Source organism: Mobula birostris, chromosome 6 (assembly GCF_030028105.1).
Source record: "Mobula birostris isolate sMobBir1 chromosome 6, sMobBir1.hap1, whole genome shotgun sequence".
In the NCBI taxonomy this organism is placed as follows: Eukaryota; Metazoa; Chordata; class Chondrichthyes; order Myliobatiformes; family Myliobatidae; genus Mobula; species Mobula birostris.
In genome coordinates, this window is record NC_092375.1 from 174,294,303 (window position 1) to 174,317,437 (window position 23,135).

Consider the following 23,135-nt stretch of genomic DNA (forward strand, 5'->3'; position numbering starts at 1 on the left):
TATTGTGTACAGTTTTGGTCACCGAATTATAGGAAAAATGTCAACAAAATAGAGAGAGTACAGAGAAGGTTTACTAGAATGTTACCTGGGTTTCATCACCTAAGTTACAGAGAAAGGTTGAACAAGTTGGGTCTTTATTCTTTGGAGCGTAGAAGGTTGAGGGGGGACGATAGAGGTATTTCAAATTATGAGAGGGATAGATAGAGTTGACATGGATAGGCTTTTTCCATTGAGAGTGGGGGAGATTCAAACAAGGGGACGTGAGTTGAGAGTTAAAGGGCAAAAGTTTAGGGGTAATATGAGGGGGAACTTCCTTACTCAGAGAGTGGTAGCTGTGTGGAACGAGCTTCCAGCAGAAGTGGTTGAGGCAGGTTCGATGTTGTCATTTAAAGTTAAACTGGACAGCTATATGGACAGGAAAGGAATGGAGGGTTATGGGCTGAGTGCAGGTCGGTGGGACTAGGTGAGAGTAAGAGTTCGTCACAGACTAGAAGGGCGAAGATGGCCTGTTTCCATGCTGTAATTGTTATATCGTTATATGGTTATATGATTCTGGCATTGACGTGTTGTTCCAAGATAGATGAAAGTTAGCTCTGCATGGTATCTAAGCCATGCCATATATATTGGTTGAATGCTTTATATCACTAAATGCAAATACATTAAAATATGTCCCATTACCCACTGTTAGTATCCATCATTTGCACAACTCACTGCACATAGAAACATACAAAATGTAATTGTTTATTGGCAATTAAATAGCTTTCCTTTTATTAGAGGTATGTAAACCACCTTACTTCCACTCAATTGGCAAATAATTTAACGTTTGCCTGAGTTGTTACATCATTGTCAAATTTCGTCAGTATAGTTTCGATGTATTTTTAAGTCTGTGTATATTTTGCGTTAATCAGGCATCTTGGGCATAACAATAAGGAAAGAAGCTATTGTTTGCTTTGAATTCAGAACTGAATCTATATAAATAATCATAGACATGAGGGTTTAATGTAACAATGTAGTTTGAATGCCTTTTCTCCCCCATGTTTCATGCATTCTGTGGGGTTTTGGAAGATGGTAACCAGTAGCTCCACTATTTCCAAAAGTACCTTTCAAAACCCAAGGAAACATGTCACCAACTCCTGGGGATATATCAGCTTTCATTACCAGCAATTTCTCCAGGACTATTTTCCAATTATCTGATCTAATAATAATTTCAATATATAATTTGAGATGTAAAGTTCTACAGATGTAAGGCCCTATCTTCCAGTTTCAAAATCAATTCCCCCAATGTTTGTTCTTGCTTATTTATATATGTTGAGTTATTTTATTTTTGCGTGACAACTTTCAAGTTCCTTGCATTTACACAACACAGTGAAAATAGGTTCGTTGAGAATTGATGGGAGTGAGGTCATCTGAGATTAGTGGGAGTAAGATGTTTACAAGTTTAAGAAGTTTGCTCTTCCAGTTTCTGCAACTGGAAAGACGTGCAGTATTTTTCCAGTCTGCCCACTCAGAACGTAAAAGAGTAAAGCACAGAAAGAGGTCCTTCACCTCACAATGCTGTGCCAAGCTAATTAAACTAATAATTAAATGCTTTATGAAACAAATACCTTCTGCTAAATCCATCCACTGATATGCCTATCGAAAAGTCTATTTAAGACCTCGATCATATTTCCCTCTGCTGTTACCACAGCAGTACATTCCAAGCACCCACCACTCTCTGTAAACAAATATCTTGTCCTGCATACTTGCTTTTAAAAATGAAATCGGAGGGAAGTTTTCATTCCCTGCTGCATCCATGTTAAAGGCTTCTTATGGCTACACAGGCATTCTCGATGGGATTGCCTTTGCATGACTTTGATTCATCTTGGAGGAGGAGGAGAAGCAGCAAGACCCACAGGCAGGCACAAAGGAACGCTGTGGAGCAGAATGGATACTCTCCAATATTGTCATCCCGTAGAGAAGAAACAAGGGTTAATATCTGGATCCTTCTGAGAATGTGACTGATTTGAATACACTTCATCAAACAGACAGTGGAAGTTCTATAGATTCAGGATCAGTTCCTGTGGATTGGAGGGTGGCTAATGTTGTCCCTCTCTTCAAGAAGGGAGGAGAGAGAAAACAGGGAATTATAGACCGGTTAGCCTGACGTCAGTGGTGGGAAAGATGCTGGAATCAATTATAAAAGAAGAAATTACGACACATCTGGATAGCAGTAACAGGATCGGTCCGAGTCAGCATGGATTTACGAAGGGGAAATCGTGCTTGACTAATCTTCTGGAATTTTTTGAGGATGTAACTATGAAAATGGACAAGGGAGAGCCAGTGGATGTAGTGTACCTGGACTGTCAGAAAGCCTTTGATAAAGTCCCACATAGGAGATTAGCGGGCAAAATTAGGGCACATGGTATTGGGGGCAGAGTACTGACATGGATTGAAAATTGGCTGGTTGACAGAAAACAAAGAGTAGCGATTAACAGGTCCCTTTCGGAATGGCAGGCAATAACCAGTGGGGTACCGCAAGGTTCATGCTGAGACCACAGCTGTTCACAATATATATTAATGATTTAGATGAGGGAATTAAGAGTAACATTAGCAAGTTTGCCGATGACACAAAGCTGGGTGGCAGTGTGAAATGTGAGGAGGATGTTATGAGAATACAGGGTGACTTGGACAGGCTGGGTGAGTGGGCAGATGCATGGCAGATGCAGTTTAATGTGGATAAATGTGAGGTTATCCACTTTGGTGGTAAGAACGGGAAGGCAGGTTATTATCTAAATGGAGTCAAGTTAGGAAAAGGGGAAGCACAAGGAGATCTAGGTGCTTTTGTACATCAGTCACTGAAAGCAAGCATGCAAGTACAGCAGGCAGTGAAGAAAGCTAATGGCATGCTGGCCTTCATAACAAGAGGAATTGAGTATAAGAGCAAAGAGGTCCTTCTGCAGCTGTACAGGGCCCTGGTGAGACCACACCTGGAGTACTGTGTGCAGTTTTGGTTTCCAAATTTGAGGAAGGACATTTGAGGGAGTACAGCGTAGGTTCACAAGGTTAATTTTCGGGATGGTGGGACTGTCATATGTCGAAAGATTGGAGCGACTGGGCTTGTATACTCTGGAATTTAGAAGGCTGAGAGGGTATCTTATTGAAACATATAAGATTATTAAGAGATTGGACATGCTGGAGGCAGAAAGCATGTTCCCGCCGATGGGTGAGTCCAGAACCAGAGGCCACAGTTTAAGAATTAGGGGTAGGCCACTTAGAATGGAGTTGAGGAAAAACTTTTTCACCCAGAGAGTGGTGGATATATGGAATGCTCTGCCCCAGAAGGCTGTGGAGGCCAAGTCTCTGGATGCTTTCAAGAAAGAGATAGATAGAGCTCTTAAAGATAGCGGAATCAAAGGTTATGGGGATAAGGCAGGAACTGGATACTGATTGTAGATGATCAGCCATGATCACAGTGAATGGCGGTGCTGGCTCAAAGGGCCGAATGGCCTACTCCTGCACCTATTGTCTATTGTCTATTGTCTGTTGTCCTCCTGTCCTCAACATAAAGAGAGGCTGCAGCTCCAGCCACAGTATCTCCATCCTTCATCTTAATCTATGTTATCTAGTTGGTCAGCTTCCAGCTATAAGCAAACAAGATCCATTTTTCTCCAAGTCTCCATACCTCTGCATTCAGTGATTTGTTGGAACCCATAACATTTTATCATATTCTTCTTTGGCCTTTTGCCAAGTTCTACTATCAATTGTTTGTCTGTGTCAAGCTTTCTGATAGGAACTAAGGCAGGTTTAAATCAAACACTCACACATCACTTCTCTGTATACACTATTAAAGTTAATGGAACCAAATCTCCACATGAGTATGTAAGAATGTCTCTCAATATAATCTGTCAAATAATAGACACAATGTACTAAATAACTTGCTCCTCTCCACTGCGATTTTAAATTACTCACAAATGTCTTGTCCCACAGAGTTTCAGGAGGGGAGCTTTTTGAGAGAATAATCGATGAGGATTTTGAGCTGACTGAGAGGGAGTGCATCAAGTACATGCTACAAATTAATGAAGGGGTGCAGTATATTCACAAGCAGGAAATTGTACATCTGGATTTAAAGCCAGAAAACATCATGTGCGTCAACAAAACCGGAGCGAGGATTAAACTCATTGATTTTGGACTTGCTCGAAAATTAGGTAATAGCTTCACTCAAATGTAGTTTTAATAATTGTGTTGAGTTTTTTTATTGCTTGCTGATGTGAATCTGTGCTTGAGTGATCGTGCTGGATATTGGCAGATCGCAGAAACGACTTCACTGTTATCGTAGTTTCATGGTGGAAAGGTATGAGCTCTTACCCAAGTAGTATTATTAATAGTGACTCTTTTAATGTCACTGTAACTATTTGGGATTCAGTCAATTGCAAAGGGCATAGATGACTTAAACAGGTCTTGATTTCAAAACCCTAATATTTGTTCTATTGGTCCACTGCCTGGAGAAAGTCAAATAATTAAGATAATATAGGTGAAAATCATTTGTAACATTTAATGTTTTCTCTACCTTTTAAATAGATCTCAATAGCTGACAAATGATACACCATAGGTGTAGAAGGTAACAGTCTACTGAGTTTTGATCGATTGCTTTGTGGGTCATTGTACTTCAACCACAGGAGAGCAAACTCACATCAGAATCAGGTCTACTATCACCAGCATATGTCATGAAAATAAGTTGTTTTGTGGCAGTAGTACATTGTAATATATAATAGTTTTTAAACTATAAGTTATAGTAAGAAATATATATAAGTAATGATGCAAAAAGTGAGAGAGAAAGAAAAAAAATGGTGTAATGTCTATGGGTTTATTGTCCGTTCAGAAATCTGATGGAAAAAGCTTTCCTAAACATTGAATGTGTGTCTTCAGCTCCTGTATCACCTCTTTGATGGTAGCAATGAGACAAGAACATGTTCTGGGTGAAATGGGTCCTAAATGATGGATGCCACCTTATTGAGGCACTGCCTCCTGGAGGTATCTTTGATGTTGGCGAGGTTTAAATCCATGATGGCGCTGGCAAAGTTTACAGCTTTCTGCGGCTTCTCCTGATCATGTGTAGTGGCCTGTCCCCACTAGACGGTAATGCAACAAATTAGAATGCTCCCTATGGTACATCTGTAAAAATTTGCAAGAGTATTTGGTGACATACCAAGTCTCCTAAAACTCTCAATGAAACGTAACCACCGTTGTGCCTTCTTTGTAATTGCATCAATATGTTGGGCCCAGGACAGATCTTCAGAGATGTTCACACCCAGGAAATTGAAACTGCTCACCTTTTCCACTGCAGATCCCTCAGTGAGGACAGGGATGTGTTCTCTTGACTTTCCATTCCTGAAATCCACAATCAATTCCTTGCTTTTACAGATGTTGATTGCAAGGTTGTTATTCCAACACCACTCGATGAGCTGATCTATCTCGCTCCTGTATGCCCCCTCGCCACCATCTGAAATTCTGCCAACCGTAGATGTGTCATTGGCAGATTTGTAGGTGGCATTTGAGCTGTGCCTAGCCACACAGTCGTGGGTGTAGAGAGAGTAGAACAGTGGGCTAAGCACGCATCTTTGAGGTGGACCAGTGTTGATTGTCAGCAAGGAGGAGATGTTACTTCTGATCTGCACTGTGTTCCCCAATGAGGAGGTCAGGGATCCAGTTGCAGAGGGAGGCTCAGAGGACCAGGTGTTGGAGCTTGTTGATTAGGACTGAGGATATGTGAGGATTACTGAGCTGTGATCAATCAATAGCAGCCTTTCATCAGTGTTGCTTTGTCCAGGTGACCCAAGGCCGAGTGGGGAGCAAGTGAGGTTGCATCCACTGTGGACGTATTGTAGCAATAGGCAAATTATAGTGATCCCAGGTCTGTGCTTAGGCAGGAGTTGATTCTGGCCATTACTAATGTGTCTCTGAGCACTTCATCACAGTAGGTGAGAGTGCAATTGGGAGACAGCTCACCCTGCTCTTCTTAGCCACTGGTATGATTGTCACCCTTCTGAAGCACGTGATAAATACCTCCCCAGCTTAATGAAAAGCTGATAATATTGCAGCCCAGCAGCCCGCTGAAATGAATGAACTCTTCCTGTTAAGATTTTCATTGTCGGTGCAGTAGATCCCCTGAATTTTAGAAGATATTGTGTACTCCACTTCTTATGCTGACTCTTTGTTTCCCAGCCAAAGTTTTGACAAATGATCAGAGGACTCTTCAAAAATTCTACCTCTACAGGTTTTCATAAAGTTACCAAGGGGGATTTCCTTAAAGACCCTTCCTTACTCTGTTGCGCTGTGACCTCCCTTTCTGTTTCAGAGGCACCCCCTGCCCCCCCCAACGCACTCATTCTGTGGGCTGTTTCAAATACCTCTCACAGTCCCTTTATCAGATCGAGAAATAAAAACTTCATTTGGACCAACACACACAAAATGCTGGAGGAACTCAGCAGGTCAGGCCGCATCTATGGAACAGAGTAAACAGTCAGGTTGTCGAGCCAAGGCCCTTCTTCAGGTCCGACGAAGGTTCTTGCCCTGAAGCATCGACTGTTTACTCTGCTCCATAGATGTCGCTTGGCCTGCTGAGTTCCTCCAGCATTTTGGGTGTTACTTTGGATTTCCAACATCTACAGATTTTCTCTTGTTTGAGAATCTTTATCTGGAGTATCCTGCATTTCCCTTCCCTGAGGCTTTCCCCATTCTGGTCCTTGGAGGGTTATTTTTTAACCATTCTCTTCCTTTGGTTTCCCACCCACCATCCCCCGTCCCCACCTACACTCATCCTCCTGTGTCCAGGAACGTCTTCCGTTTCCCTACTTAGAAGTCAAATCCCGTTTCATACCTTTGAAATGTTCTTCTCTGCTTCCTACACTTTCTGTTTATAAACAGAATGCCCACTGATCTTTGGCTAGACTGTGGTGTTTAAGCAGGGGAAGCCAGAGGAAATTCCCAGACTTCGGCACTACAAAAAGAAGACGGGTGTAGCTGTACAAACACACCTGCTATCTGCAAGGTCCATGCAGTTACCACAGTACAACCATCTAGTATGCTGTGTATGTTCACTTACACTTAATTACATAGAGCTTCAGCCCACAATGTTATGCCAACCCATACAAACATACTCCACAATCAGTCTAACTCTTCCCTCCTACAAAGCCCGTAACCCATCCATGTAACTATGTCAGAACTTTTAAACTGTTTCTTCTGTATCAGCCTCTACCACCACTCCTGGCTTTGGGCACCCACCACTCTCTGTATATAAAAAAAAACACCTTGACTCTGACGTCTCCCCTAAACTTTCTTCCACTCATCTTAAATGAATGTCCCCCAGTATTGGCCATTGCCATCCTGGAGAAAAGATGCTGCCTGTTTACTCTGTCTACAATTACTTACTTGGGCCCACTGTTCCCAGTGGAACACAGGTCATCAATAACCTCCCGTCTCCATCATACTCTGAAGTCAATGGTATGGCTGGAGTTCGTCAATGCTCCTGTAATCCACTGAACCCACTGTACGGGGGATTGGCCTATACAACCTCACCAGAGCCCCGTTAGCCAGCCGCACCCAGTTCCACCTCTCCCGACAGGGACGTAGGGTTGGACTTTGAGAAGATTATTCTGTCTATGCCTCTCACAATCTTGTACACCATCCTCTGTCACTCCAAAGGGGAAAGCCCGAGCGCACTAACCACCTTCTATGCTATATCTTTCTCATCCCTCCTTCTCAACATGTCCTCACGTTCTGACACTAAAAGTACTTTCTGCTACCCTTTACCATTTCCATTCAGATTTTTGAAGTTCAGGTTCAACAGATGAAAGATATTCAACAGGTGATGCAGCATCTGAGGAGAGAAATGCAGAGTTAACTTTTCATGTCACACTGAAGGGTAATGAGGTTTACCTCTCTGTCCCTCTCTGTCTCTCTTACACTGACACTTTTTGACATTCTCTCTCTCTCTCTGACACTCTCTAGCACTGTCCCTCTGACTTTCTCTGACACTCTCTCTCCAACTCTCTGACACTCGCACTCTCCCTCTCTTTCACTTTCACTATCACTCTCTCTTTCTCTTTCTCTCACTCTCTCACTTGCTCTCTCTCACACCCTCTCTCCCTCTCCCACCCACTCCCTCTCACACCCTCTCCCTCTCTCACACTCTCTCTCTCACACACACTCTCTCTCGTGCTCTCTCTCTCTCTCGCACTCTCTGTCTCTCATGCTCTCTCTCTCCCATGCTCTCTCTCCCATTCTCTCTCTGTCTCCCACTCTCTATCTTCCACTCTCTCTCCCTCCCTCTCTCCCTCCCTCTCCCTCTCTCTCTCCCCTCTCTCTCTCCCACTCATGCCCTCCCTCCCACTCCCTCCCTCGCGCGCTCTCTCTCCCACTCTCACTCTCCCACTCTCTCTCTCCCTCGCACTCTCCCTCACACTCTCTCCCTCCCACTCTCTCTCCCACTTTCTTTCCCACACTCCCCCTTTTCCCCTCTTTTTCTCTCCCAAGCTGTCTCTCTCCCACTCGCGCCCTCCCTCGCACTCCCTCCCTTGCACTTTCTCTCTCTTGCACTCTCTCTCTCACTCAGTGTCTATGTGTGTCTCTCTCACACACACGCACACTTACTCCTGAATATTTTCTAGAATATGGAGATCTTTTTCACTTTGAACTGTTAGTTCAAAATCACTATCAAACTAATTTGATGAGTGCTTTTATGAGTCTTTCAAACAAATGTGTTTCATTTGTTTGTTTTCCAGAATCAGGTGTGCTTTCTGTCAGCTGTTTTATTTTCATTCCTTCTTCAAGAAGTGAGACAAAGCATGCATTTTAATCCAGTATGGACAGTAGACTGAAACCTTTGGTACTGTATTGACAGACTTTATAAGGAAATATTGACGTATAACTTGATTTCTTTGCTGTTTCTTCCAGAAAGTACATCCTCTCTAAAGGTTCTATTTGGAACTCCTGAATTTGTGGCTCCTGAAGTTATCAATTATGAGCCAATTGGGTATGCAACCGATATGTGGAGCATAGGAGTGATCTGCTACATCTTGTAAGTTAAGTCATGTTATGAACCACCTTATATCACTGATATATTGAAAATAGACACAAAGATCTTTTAATTTTTTTTGGTCCAACCTTTTCCTCAAACATATGTTAAATTATCTCTTGGGAATAATGGAGATAATTCTCATAATCACTGCTTGGAAGGTGGTTTGAGAGTGAAGTTTCCCACCTTTGCAAACCCGCCTTACCTGTATCAAATTGAAAATTTGATGGGTGTTTCAAACAGATGAATAAAAGAACTAATAATCGGTTCCAGAATTTCTGATTCTAGATTAGTTTGATGTGTTCACTTTTAAAAATAGACATTGAGTGTACCGATGTAAATAGTATGCTTTCCTTCAACTAGGCAAACCAGTTCTATATCTTCTTGGATGAGTTATTGATATCTTCACTTCTGGTTTCTCTAGAAGCCTTCAAACTTACCCTTCAATGAGACAAAACCCTATACTCAGCACTGTAAAGGCAGATTCTGTTTCTATCTTTTTTGGTATTTCTTTTGTTTTAATTTCATTTAAACTTGTGATGAGGATCCCACTGACGACACATGGTTTGTTGTTGTTCTAGAAAGTTTTAAAAACCAGTCATGTAAAGGACAGCAGACACAAGGCAGCTGCAATAGATAAGGAATGTCATGTTCCCTCATGTGAAGGACTTCTGTGAATCATTCAGATTTTCTGCAGTCCAGCTGTTTAAATTTTATCTGGTTCAGCCACAGTTATCAAATTGATTGAATGCAAATTCAGAAGTTGTTCTGGAGAATTACAGTTCCCCTTCATTAGCCTTATGTTAACTTTGTCATACTTTGGTGTCAAAGAGGTGTTTTAGGAAGGATAGTTTACCAGTTATTGAACTGTTTTTGATTATGAATGATTTCTAATGTATCTAGACTACATTATTGGTTCTATGCCCAGTGTTGAGTTCAGTGTTCATGCTTGCAAAGCCATGTATAGTGTAGGAATTTTATTAACTAAAAGAATGGTCTCAAAGGAATGAAGTTCTTTCATGAGACACATAAACATGCAGCCAATAGACCAGTGAGAAGATGCAAGTTCTGGACAGTATTAGCTTTAGGGAACAACAATTCAATCCTTGGGAGAAATATTTGTTCTAAAATTACTTGAGATATTTCCCTTACTTAAAACTGTAAGAGGGATAGATAAAACCTGAGCCATAAGAAAAATATTGATTATTTATAATTTTATATATTTGAATCTAAGGATATAATGTCCCTGTTGCTAACGTTACTGCTCCTAATCATCTATTATACCTACACAAAATGCTGGAGGACCTCAGCAGGGCAGGCAGCATCAATGGAATAGAGTAAACACCCTGATGAAGGGTCTCGGCCCAAAACGTTGACTGTTTACTCTTTTCCATAAATGCTGTCTGGCCTGCTGAGTTCCTCCAGCATTTTGTATGTGTTGCTTGGATTTCCGGCATCTGCAGATTTCCCTTCCTTATAAATATAAGGCCGGAAATTTTTCAGCATTTTCCCTAAACAAAAAGAAAACATCTTCAGCATTCCAATTTGTCTGAGCTGATGAGAAACAGGGAATCTAGGACTATGGTGAAAGAAGATAACAAATTGACCCATCTAGTTCATTAAAGCCCTTCAGGGGAGGAAATCAGCTCCTGATATGGCCTGTGTGTGACACCGAACTTGCAGTAATGTGGGTGACTTATCAATGGCCCAATAACCCCAGTTGTTGACTCCAGGCCCCATGAAATTTTATGGCATCTGGCCATATGTGAATAAGAAAACTTAATCTTAAATACCATGTACTGTTTCCTTCAGCTGATGGATCAATGCTTTTCTTGATTGCAGTAAAAATGAAAAAAAGCATTGGAAGTTGCAGGAGCCACAAAATGAGTAGTCTTCAGTTAAGATCACCAAAAGGAGCCTCTGATAGCACCACTGATGTAGTTGCTATTTTGGGTCAGTAGCAGGGGATAGGACAAACATACTTAACCTGGTGGTTTGCCTATCTACCCATGACACAATAATGAGTACATATAATGACATTGGTGAAGGTGAATACCACACTGTCACTGTTGAACTAGTGTCCCATCTTCACACTAATGGCCTTCTTCATTGTGTTGTTTGACACGAATGAAGTGCTTATTAGGATAGTCTCAAAATAGAGATGGTTCCTTCAGACTGGTCCTCAATAAAACGTGTGGGCCATCAACACAGCAAAAATATCAGAACCAGAATTACGCTGTTCCATGCACTCGTCAATGAGCCCACCACCTTGCCTTGCCTCGGTTCTGCAACATCGAATTGCCTCCATATCCAAACAGAAGTTACAGACTATTTTTTGAGATGATCATTTGCCAGAAAAAGTGTGGTTAACAAAGTATTCAAAGCTATCCTTGTTTCATCAGCCACCAGCCAGAAGTCAAAGCTTGTAGCAAATATGGCCATGTTCAGCCAAATGTACGGACTCAATAATGCACCTCAAAGTTCAAAGTAAATTTTGTTATCAAAGTACAAATATGTCACCCTATACAACCTTGAAATTCATTTTGCTGTGGGCATACTCAATAAATCTGTAGAATAATAACCATAACAGAATCAATGAAGGACCACCCAACTGCGGCATTCAACTAGAGTGCAGAAAACAACAAACTGTGAAAATACAAAAGAATAGAAATAATAATCAACAAATAAGCAATAAATAATGAGAACAGGAGACGAAGAGTCCTTGAAAGTGAGTCCATTGGTTGTGGGAACAGTTCAGTGATGGGGCAGAAGAAGTTGAGTGTAGTTATCCCCTTTGGTTCAAGCGTCTGATGGTTGAGGGGTAGTTACTGTTCCTGAACCTCAACTTCTGCCAAAAATCACAACCATCACAGAAGCCAGTCTTCAGCCATTTCAATTCACTTCATGTTACATCAAGGAATACATGAAAGGACTGGATTCAGGACTGAACAACCACAAGCCTGTAGTATTAAGGACTTGTGCTCCAGATTCAGCTGTGTCTCTTGCCAAGCTGTTCCTATAACGTTCAACTCCTCAGCAAGTGAAGCAGTGCATGGCAGCACACAGCAGGACCTGGAAAACATTCGAGTAACATTTACACCACACAAGAGCATTTGCAGTAGAGTCTAATCACCAACCTTTGACAATCAATTGTATTCGCATGACCAAGATGCTGACCATAAATATCGTGCATGCCATTGTAGACCAGAAAATAAACAGGACCAACCAATTAAGTAACATAGCAGCCCAGAGGCTGGATGAGTGATTCACCTGACTTCCCAAAGCACATTCCATCATTTACAAACCATCTGCCAGAAATGTAATGGATCTCTCCATGTACCCAAATGGGTGTAGGTGCAACAACAACTCTTCACAGCATCCTAGGCAAAGTGACCTGCTTGCTTGGTATCCACTTCTCCACACTGGTTGTACAGTGGCTGCAGTACATTTCATCCGCAAAACGCACTTGAACATTGGCTTGCTGAAAACTACTCCAAAAGAAGGAGGAGGGATTCAGTCACTGAGATACAACTGCCTGCATGTTTCCCCACCAAGCTGTGTACCATTCCAACTTGGAAATTTGTTGGCCGTCCTTGTCTGTGATTTGATCTAAATCCTGGAACTTCTTGCCCAACAAAAGGAGTATTTTTAGCAGAACTTTCGGAATTCAAAAAAGCAGCCTGCCACCACCTTTTCATAGGCAATTAAGAACGAGCAATGAAACAGATCTTGCTGGTAATACCCAGATCTGGAAAAATAAATACATTTTTTAAAGCCCATTATTTAACTGGGCTTATTTCACCCATACCAACTGCTTTCTGGGCAGAGAACATCAGTAAAATCCGATTCCGTGGCTATATACTGAAAAATCTCCCTGCTGAAGATAAATGCCATTAGTATTTGCCCTCACCCAGACAGCATAAAAAATTCTTCCTGCAAGGTGTTGTGGAGCAAGACAAGATAAGACACACAGACAGTTGTCAGCTTTCCCCTAACAGAGCTTGAAATGGTTTGAAAGACATTAGCTTGAAACCTGCTGGGAAAGTAATGCTCAACGTAAAGGATGGTTCAGTAGTAATGTGCAAAATCCCACAGGGATTGCCGATCACAATACCTGGTACTGTAGGCTTGTACTTTGCTATCATTAGTCATGCCGAGACTCTGAGAAACTCACAGTTCACATCCTAGAAATAGCTGCATTAACGATGCGAACAGTCCAAACCCACCAAAAACAGATTGTTAGCACTGGTACTTCCCCATGGTTTTCACTTTATGAGAAACTGTGTTGGCAGTGTCATTAACGATTTCAATCAAAAATCAGGTTTAATATCACTGGCGTATATCGTGATATTTGTTAACTTTGCGGCAACGGTACAAGACAATGCATGATAAATATAGAAATGAAGAATTACAGTAAATATATATATGTGTATATTAAATAGTTGAATTAAAATATGTTGTGTTCCTGATTCAATGTCCATTTAAAAATCAGATGGCAGAGGGGAAGAAGCTGTTCCTGTATCATTGAGTGTGTGCCTTCAGGCTCCTGTACCTCTTTCCTGATGGTAACAATGAGAAGAGGGCATGTCCTGGGTAATGGGGGGTCCTTAATGATCGACACTGCCTTTATGAGGCACCGCTCCTTAAAGGTGTCCTGGATACTTCAGGCTAGTGCCCATGATGGAGCTGACTGAGTTTACAACTCCTTGTAGTCTCTTATGATCCTGTGCAGTAGCAGCTCTCTCCCCCCCCCCCGTACTAGTCAGTGATACAGCCTGTCAGAATGCCCTCCCCCGTACATCTGTAGAAGTTTTCAAGTGTTTTAGTTGACAAACCAAATCCCTTGAAACTCCTAATGAAGTATAGCCCCTGTCTAGCGTTCTCAATGTGAATCGCTAAGTTGGGACCAGGTTATATCCTCAAGGACATTGACACCCAGAAGCTTGAAATTGAACATCATCATTGAACTATATCATCCAATAATTCAAATATCAGTCACAAGGTAAAGCAGTAATTTTTGCAAGAAACGGAACATGGAAGCAAAGAAGTTGCATAACTCTTTACCTCAATGGTTATGCGGAATTCAGTCTACATATAAAACTGAGAAGCATTTGTTGTCTTTGGCTTGATCAGTTGTGTTTTAAAAATATTTTGGCAAGCTTTAAGCAAAAGGAAATGATGTTTATATGTCCATTTGCTATATTTTTAATCTCTCAAAAAAGCAAAGTGTTTGTGATCTTCAGTTTGAAAAAGAGCCAAGTATAATTAAAAGGGCATAGGAGTTGAAATCAAGGTAAATCATGTAAATAGGATGAAGCTGATAATAAACTTGAGATTAGTCAAAAACAAACTGGAATTGTGAGAAATATGGAGTGCTAGAGTAGGGAGCTGGTGGCATGCAACCAGTGCCAGCTGTTCCTTTTGTCAGTCTGAAGATAAATCAATTTATTTTTGCATTCTGGATGGAAAATTGTTTCCATAGTAAGTAGATCTACTCCTACCAGTTATTCACTTTAAAAGGAGAAAAAAGGAGCTGGTTCTCATTCCATATTTATACGCTGTGTGCCAAAGTAGATTCAGTGGACTTGATAAAGCAAAGTTGCACTAACTGTACTAAGAACTTGTCACATGGAAAATCAATTTTTCATGCCATAAGATTTTGTGATTCATTTAACGTTATAGTGGTAGGCTAAGTTGCAAATAGCTTGCTCAGAATAAAACTAACATTTTAAATACATTCTATTTCAACTCAGGTATTCGATTGTATAGAAAAAATTATGGTCCTTTTATCTGGAGCAGGGGTTCCTAATCTGGGGTCCACAGACCCCTCGGTAGATGGTAGGGAGTCCATGGCCTAAAATAGGTTGGGAACCCCTGATCTAAAGATTGTACACTTGTAATTCCCAGATATATAATCAATAGATTCTGTTGGTTCTAAACTGAAGTCCATTCCTATGATTTTGAAAAAGTATTTTCTTTCACCTTCAAGTTTACTAAATAAGGAATTGGAAGCAGGCTGCTTTGTAGGAGCTGTGTTCAAAGAAAGCTGACAATCCAACAATTACAAAGCAAATAAATAATTGTTATGAAGTAAAATCTGAAGCAGTATATTGAATGAAAATATTAAAAAGTTCCTTGTAATGCTTTCAGCTGAGTAACAGTTCTGTTGGTTTGTTAAAGAAATAAACAGATGTGTGTAAGTTTATACAATATGTTAGTCCCAATCCATAGTAAAACAGCTATCACTTCTTCAGTAGGTATTCCAGCTTACTTATCTTATTCAAACTCTGAATCATCAAAATAAATAGATTTCAAAACTGCATCAAAAGTCAGCCTACTGTTTGGAAATATTTACACGGTGAAAAACACAAAATTTATTGTTCTTGTGTGGTTAATGCCAGCAGCCTCATCTCAAAAGAACAAAATCTTTGATTCAGTGAAGAAATAAATCTGAGAAGAGGCATTTGAAAAGACTGAAGGATCAAATATAAGATTTGATTTACAGTAGTCTCAGAGTTGCTGACTTGGTCTGGTGGTAGCCATGTTTTCAGCTGCAATGGCCTGAAAATCAAAAATTCATACCCTTAAACTCTACTTCTTTCTCTCCTTCCCTCTTCAAGAGGAGACACCGGATTGTGTTGAGGGAGAGAGAGTTTAAAAGAAGCGAACAGGGACAGTCAGTACACCTTGTGCACCACAGTCCGAAGGAAACACCAGATTGCATAGAGGGAGAGAGAATTTAAAAGAAGGGATCAGGAGCAGTTGGCACAATTTGTGTGCCACAGTTCCCAAGGAGATATTTGATTGTGCAATAATTAGGCACTTGGCAAGGACCAATAAAAAGAAGTTAGGTTTAAGCCGAGCTGCCATTGTGGGGGTGGCCAGTGTCTGAGTGTGGAGTTGAGGTTTTGGCTCATCGAGGCTTTGACAAGGACAGGTATAGGCCATAGGTAGATTTTTTTTTGTTATCTATTCTTTCTTTATTTCTTAATGCTCCTCTGCGGGATGTGGTAAGGCAGGGAGACCTCCAGTGTCCCTGATGACTACACCTGAAAGAAGTGCACCCAGCCACAGCTTCTAGCAGACCATGGAAGCTGAGGGGGTGATGGACAGGACCCACAGAGACGTAGATACACCCAAGGTGCAGGACGCAGGGAACTGGGTGACCATCGGAAGGGGGAAGGGGAATACTCAGCCAGTGCAGAGTATCCCTGTGGCTGTTTCCCTCAACAACAGGGATACAGCTTTGGATACTGTTGGTGGGGGTTGGATTACCTAGCCAAGGGAAAGCACAGCAGTCAGGTCTCAGACTCTGGCACTGAGTCTGGCTCTGTGGCTCAGAATAGAAGTGGGGGGCGGCAGGGAGGGGGAAGAAGAGAGCTGTAGTGATAAAGCATTCATTGTTTCGGGGAACAGAAAGGAGGTCGTGTAGGCGAGAACGAGATTCCCAGGTGGCTTGTTGCCTCCCAGGTGTCAGAGCCAGTGACATCTCAGGTAGAGCCTACAGCTTTCTTCAGTGAGAGGCTGAGCAGGAGGAGGTCATAGTTCACGACAATACCACTGACAAGAGTAGGAGGGGTGACAAAGTCCATCAAAGTGAGTTCAGGGAGCTCTATGTACAGGGTTTTGACCTCAGGATTGCCACATGCTAAAGGCCAAAAATAAGAAAACCATATAGTTTTACACTGGCTAAGGAGTTGGTGCAGGAGGGAGGACTTCAGATTTTTGGATCTTTGTGCTCTCTTGCAGGAAAGGTGGGGCCTGTACTGAAAGGATGGTTTGCACCTAAGCTGGAGGAGGGGCTAATATCCTGGAGGAATATTTCAACATTTCAGAGAAATTGTGTAGAGTTACATGTATGGGAGGGATATGGTGTGCCAGTCGATGGGACGAGGCAAATTAATGGTTTGACATGGACCAGATGGCTGAGGGGCCTGTTTCTGTGCTGTACTGTTCTATTACTTTAATGCTCTATAAGTACCCCTTAAAGGCAAGCTATTGGTCATTTGCCTTAAATCTTCATATGGGTTGTGCCCGTAGGACATTTAGCAATGTTAAAGTTACTGTAGAGGTAAAGGTAGTGTAGAAGTTTTTTTTTATTGTTAATTCACAATTTTAACATTGTTCCCTCCTATTTGTGTTGGGCATGTGGCCAAGTGATCTGAGTCGACGCTCCCCCCCACCCACCCATAGGGTGTTATTTTTGTTTACCATATTGAAATTTTCAGACTAAAATTGCAAAAATGACATCTGCATTATTATGGAGGACTGTATTTTGGAAATAATTGGATGTTTTAAAGTTCAAATTTTAATGTTACAGTTCAATGGCATAAAACATGTAGTATGTTGTGGTCAGGCCACATGCTGGGCATTGCTATCAATTCTACTCCCTGAGGAATAATTGGGGAAAAAAAAGAGCCACAGGATTGGTTCCTGACATTGGAGGGTTGGGAGTGATGAAAGACGAGAGGAAATTGGCCTTAGCACCTTTGGGGAAAGAATGACTTATAGAGGAACCTACAGAGCACACAAGATGGCAAACGGTCCAGATGAAATAGATCTGAGACAATATTTCAAATTGAAGTACGACAGTTGGACAATGAATCAAAAGTTCAAAATCATTAGTTGTAAATACTGTAGGAAGTTCTTCACCTTCCTCCTTAATAATTGGCTGAGTTAGTAAATATTGACCATTGTGAATAAAGTTGTAAGACCATAAGACAGAGGAGCAGAATTTGACCATTTGGCCCATCGAGTCTGCTCACCATTTCATCATGACTGATCCATTGCCCTCTCAGCCCTAATCTCCTGCCTTCATGCCTTGACCAATCAAGAGTCTATCAGCCTCTGCCTTAAATATACCTAACGACCTATGCAATACAACCGTCGCCACCCGTGGCAACGAGCTCCACAGATTCTCTGGCTAAAAAAATTCATCCTCAGCACTGTTCTAAATGGACATCCCTCTAGTCTGTCCCCTGGTCTTTGACTATCCCACCACAGGAAATACCCTCTGCACGTCTACACTATCAAGTCCTTTCATCATCTGATAGGTTTCAATGAGGTCCTCCCTCATTCTTCTGAGTTCCAGTGAGTACAGGCCCAGAGCCATCAAACGCTCCTCATGTGACAAAACTTTCAAACCTGGAATCAGTATTGTAAACCTCCTTTGACCTTCTCCAACGTCAGCACATCCTTTCTTAGATAAAGGGCCCAAAACTGCTCACAATATTCCAAGTGAGGCCTCACCTGTGCTTTATAAAGGCTCAGCTTTACATTCTTGCTTTTATATTCTAGTCCCAGAGTAGACAACATAGACCAAAGATCCAAAGGTCCAATTTAATGTCAGAGAAATGTATACAATATACATCCTGAAATGCTTTTTCTTTGCAAACATCCATGAAAACAGAGAAGTGCCCCAAAGGATGAATGACAGTTAAACATAAGAGCCCCTCAAAGTCCCCCCTCCCGCACGTAAGCAGCAGCAAGCAATGAATCCCCCTCCCCCACCAGCAGAAAAGAGCATCAGCACACATCAGCAATAGCAAAGACACAGACTTGAAGTTACCCCAAAGACTTCACGTTTCACCCACATTCGACATACCACAGGCTCTCTGTCTCCCTAATAAGGGAGAAGGAGGTGTCTCCATTTTTCCCAGCGAGCGGAGAGACATAACAGACAACTCACTAGTTTATGATGTTAAAAGTCCGTTACATCGCTTTTTCCAAGCTCTGTTCCCAAAAATCGCAAAGATCCCTGGTCTTTGGGCACACAGCAGTAGATTTTCCAACTCCTCCGGCGACATATGGGTTTCCTGCCGAGACACCAACCCTCGATCTGCTCGTCTCCAGAGCCCCAAGATCTTAGGCTTCCAAATCTGAGCCCGACTCTCAGGCCAAACCCTTGGTGTGCTGAACAATGGCCAGTCCTGAAACCCTGAGGACGGGTCCCATTCCTGCAAAGAACTGAAGTCAGCGTGTACCCCCAGGTCAGGGTCTTCAAAAGAACTCTGAAAGGGAAAAATAAGAATATTAAAGATGAAAATACAGGTGCTTCCGAAGGTGCAAGCAAAGGTGTTGCGTTTAACTTTGCCCCACCTCCCAGCAAAAATAAATTAAATTAACAGTTTGGGTCAACTTTGAAATCTGTTCATCATTTCATTTTTTTTCCATCATCTCTAAAATTAGGTTGAATAGCAAGACCTTGTTAATTTTGAATGATTGCATCTTAATAAATAGTCATCTTTAGGCTCTTAAATCAGTTTGTTTTTTATATTATGTCCTAGGGTCAGTGGACTTTCTCCTTTCATGGGAGATAATGATAATGAAACTCTGGCCAATGTAACTTCTGCTACCTGGGATTTCGATGATGAAGCATTTGATGAAATTTCAGAAGATGCCAAAGACTTCATTAGTGGGCTACTGAAAAAAGACATGAAGTAAAAAAGAGTTTTGTCTGTATTAACTTGGCTTTAATTTTTAATTTGAATGAATAGTTTTAAAAAACTTTTTCAATAGTAATATTGAATTTGTTATAAAATCAAGGTAATGGTTTTTAAAAAGCTATAATTTCTTTCATATGTTGCTAGACAGCGTTTGAACTGCGATCAATGTCTTGAGCACAAGTGGCTGAAAAAAGATGTTAAAAACATGGCAGTAAAGAAACTTTCAAAGGAACGAATGAAGAAGTACATGGCCCGGAGGAAATGGCAGGTACTGCTGACAAAGTAAATGTTACAATTTAATCACAGAAAAATATCCTCCCGATCTATAAAGCCAGAAAATGCTGGTCAGGATGCAGGTTGTACATTTAATTGAATTTTACTCATTCATTTCTTCTTTTCAGAGGGTACTGAGCCAAGTTGTTCATATAAATGACAGAACACAAATTAGTGCTTTTCAGTCCTGCAGCCCTCTGACATTTCATGCATATAGTCTTTCATTATGATTCATGAGCAGTCGATAGGCTGGCATCAGAGCTCAATTGTGCTGTTCCAACCCCCACCACCCAGGTCATGCTCCCTTCCTGCTGCTGCCATCAGGAAGAAGGTACAGGAGCCTCAAGACTCACACCACCAGGTTCAGGAATAATTACTACCCTTCGACCATCAGGCTCTTGAACCAAAGGGGATAACTTCACTTGCCCCGTCACTTGAACTGATCCCACAACCTATGGACTCACTTTTAAGGACATTTCATCTCATGTTCTCAATATTTATTGCTTATTTATTTTTTTATTTATTATTTCTTTTTCTTTCTTTCTTTTTGTATCTGCATAGTTTGTTGTCTGTTTCACACTGCTTGTCCGCCCTGTTGGTGGAGTCTTTCAACGGTTGTCGGATTTATACCAGAAAATGAATCTCAGGGTGATATATTTGTAGTTTGATCATTTTGAACTTCTGAACCTTGATATCCACCCGTTTTTTTTTTGTTTAATTGGAAGTAGACAGTAAACAGGAACAACCAGTGCCTTCTCTCTCTATAGATTACAACACAGAAGAGTGCAGAGTTTGAGTTAAGTTCTTGGCCTTGTTTGGCTTGTTTTGTGAGAGCTGCTGAATGAAACATTTCTGATTTAAAGCCCCATTATGAAACACTCCCACTTCAAGCAATAAATAATGAGATAGGCAGAGAAGTAGTACCTGACTAATGTCCAAAGCAACCCTCCAATGATAATTATTAAGTTTTGCGTGGATTGGCCAGGGTTAGGAACGAAGTTTAGATAGCAATCCGTGCCACGCCTTTTACGGGAATTGTACTTCAGCTGCCAAGGAAATTAGAGGACAGTGGCATCTGTTGTAAACACCAGTCTGCTTTCAGTTCAGTAAAAAATGTATTGCAACATATTGGATTAGCGCTGCTTCCCAACCCATTGGCTGAGGAGCAGTGAACTGTTTTTAGCCACTGGATTGCACTGAATGCTGCCTGAAGATCTTTACACCAGTTCCAAATCAAAAAGATCAAAAATTATGAAAAGCAAAAAAGTAGATAAAATGTTAAATTTATTTAAAAACATGAAGCTAACATTCACCCTTTACAATGTGAACGAATACCATATAAATGAAGATTAGTGACCTCAGTTGAATCGGCTTTGGTAATCTCACCAACTGTGAATGGTATGAGGTACACCTCGACCTTTGGATTAGAAATTCAGAGAATGCCTCTGTCATCTTGTGCATCTGGTCTCAGGCTCATTCCTGACTCTGCACTACACCGTGTTGTAATGAAATCACCGAAGCTTCTTTCTTGTAGCCATCCAGCTTCTCAGGAAAAAAGGTCACTCAGTTGTAATACCCTGTACAACATCCACTGAATGGTCTTTCCTGCTCTCCTTGTTCTGTTGATAATTATTGAGTCTGTTCACATTTATCTAAGTTTGATGATTGACATAGGAACATATGACCGTTCTGCTAATTGTTGATTACGCATGGCTGCTTGCACTATTGCCGTATAAATTGTTGGTTGCTATTGTGTAGTCTGCTCTGGTATTGTCTGTGTTTTATGCTTGCCACTGAACCACAATCAATTCTGGTACGATTCCCGTACTGGGACTAAACTGATTCTGATTCTGAATGACCCGCTGCATAGACTGCAGACTTTGAATCGGCAGACCATTGTCAGCATGAGGCTGCCCCATTTTGCAGTTGAGGTATGCCAAGCATGGCTTAAAATGTCACCCTGATCACACTGATATGGAGTATACTATGAGCATATTTCTGCTGAATTCACTGAGTGAGATTCTGTGTTTGGAATGGATGGCTCATCACCCATTAAGATATATGATAGCTCATTGATTTTTTTTTGACAAACCAATTGAAAAGTCATAGATCTATTTCATTGCTTTCACTCTTACTGAAAGTCTAATCATAGCAATAACATTGTACTGTGCTACCTTGTTTTACTGGATAGCAGCTTAAACTGAAAGCTTATCTGGCGTCATGCCACATTCAAGATCTATTTTCTCCCCTTATACAATAATAAACAAATTCCTCTGCACCATCAGTAACCTTCTGTTTTGCCTGCAAAAGGCATGTTCTCTATTACAGATGGGAGATATTCCTTGCCCTTTTTTCTACCATTGTGTATCTTATTAAAATAACATACTTTTTCCTATGGAGTGGTCATTATAATACACTTCCGCTGCAGAATATTAAGATTTCCTGCTCGCTATTCGTGTCAATATTGCTTCACTTTACATTTTAAGCTGTTTCATTCCACCCTTTAATTATTCACACACTTTTTTCACTTATGTTTTAAATTTTCCCTTTCCTCATTCTTCTCTGGTGATTAATGAATAAATTGTCAGAAGATGTGTTTGATATAAGACGGATATAGGGAAATGCTAATTAGTGTGGCCCTATAGACATTTGTAGAAGGAATACAAAACTGCAATGAACTTGATTGAAAATACCTAGGTACAGAGTTCCCCCGCCATCCGAAGGTAGAGCGTTCCTATGAAACGGTTCGTAAGCCAAAATGTAAAGCGAAGAAGCAATTACCACTTATTTATATGGGAAAATTTTGTGAGCGTTCGCAGACCCAAAAATAACCTACCAAATCATGCTAAATAACACATAAAACCTAAAATAACAGTAACATATAGTAAAAGCAGGAATGATAAGATAAATATACAGCCTATATAAAGTAGAAATACTTTTCCACAATCATTGCCAGCACTGTTCTCCGAAGCAAAAATCTCACACCAGCGCTGTTGGCAAAAACACTCTCCAGTAACCTTTAAGCTATGAAGCTGCCAAATCATACCAAATAACACGTAAAAATACACAGCCGATATAAAGTAGAAATAATGTATGTACAGTGTAGTATCACTTACCGGAATTGGGACAGCGCAGAGCACACTGATGATGGCGTGTTAGACTGAGTCGTCGCAGGCTGGGGTGGTGCAGTGGGCCCCACCCTCCAGGCCACCGACAGATACGTTGCCGCAAAGCATGCAGCGGTAGCCAGGAGGCACACAGCACATCTTTAAGAAAAAAGCCGAAATAAACATGCTAATCAATTACGTGCCGCCCGACACGTAATTGTTGGCCCAGATCAGTGCCGATTGCCGATTGCATCGCCT

General features: G+C 41.3%; 1 protein-coding gene across 2 annotated transcripts in view; it reads left to right on the forward strand.

Moving 5' to 3' along the window:
- LOC140199600 (myosin light chain kinase, smooth muscle-like) overlaps positions 1 to 23,135 on the forward strand; it is a 356,925-nt gene that overhangs the window by 314,895 nt on the left and 18,895 nt on the right. For both annotated transcript variants that reach the window (XM_072261938.1, XM_072261940.1), the window contains exons 26-29: positions 3,967 to 4,184; positions 8,932 to 9,055; positions 19,339 to 19,491; positions 19,642 to 19,765. In XM_072261938.1, the coding sequence (XP_072118039.1) occupies positions 3,967 to 4,184; positions 8,932 to 9,055; positions 19,339 to 19,491; positions 19,642 to 19,765 (619 nt within the window). The remainder of the gene's footprint in view (positions 1 to 3,966; positions 4,185 to 8,931; positions 9,056 to 19,338; positions 19,492 to 19,641; positions 19,766 to 23,135) is intronic.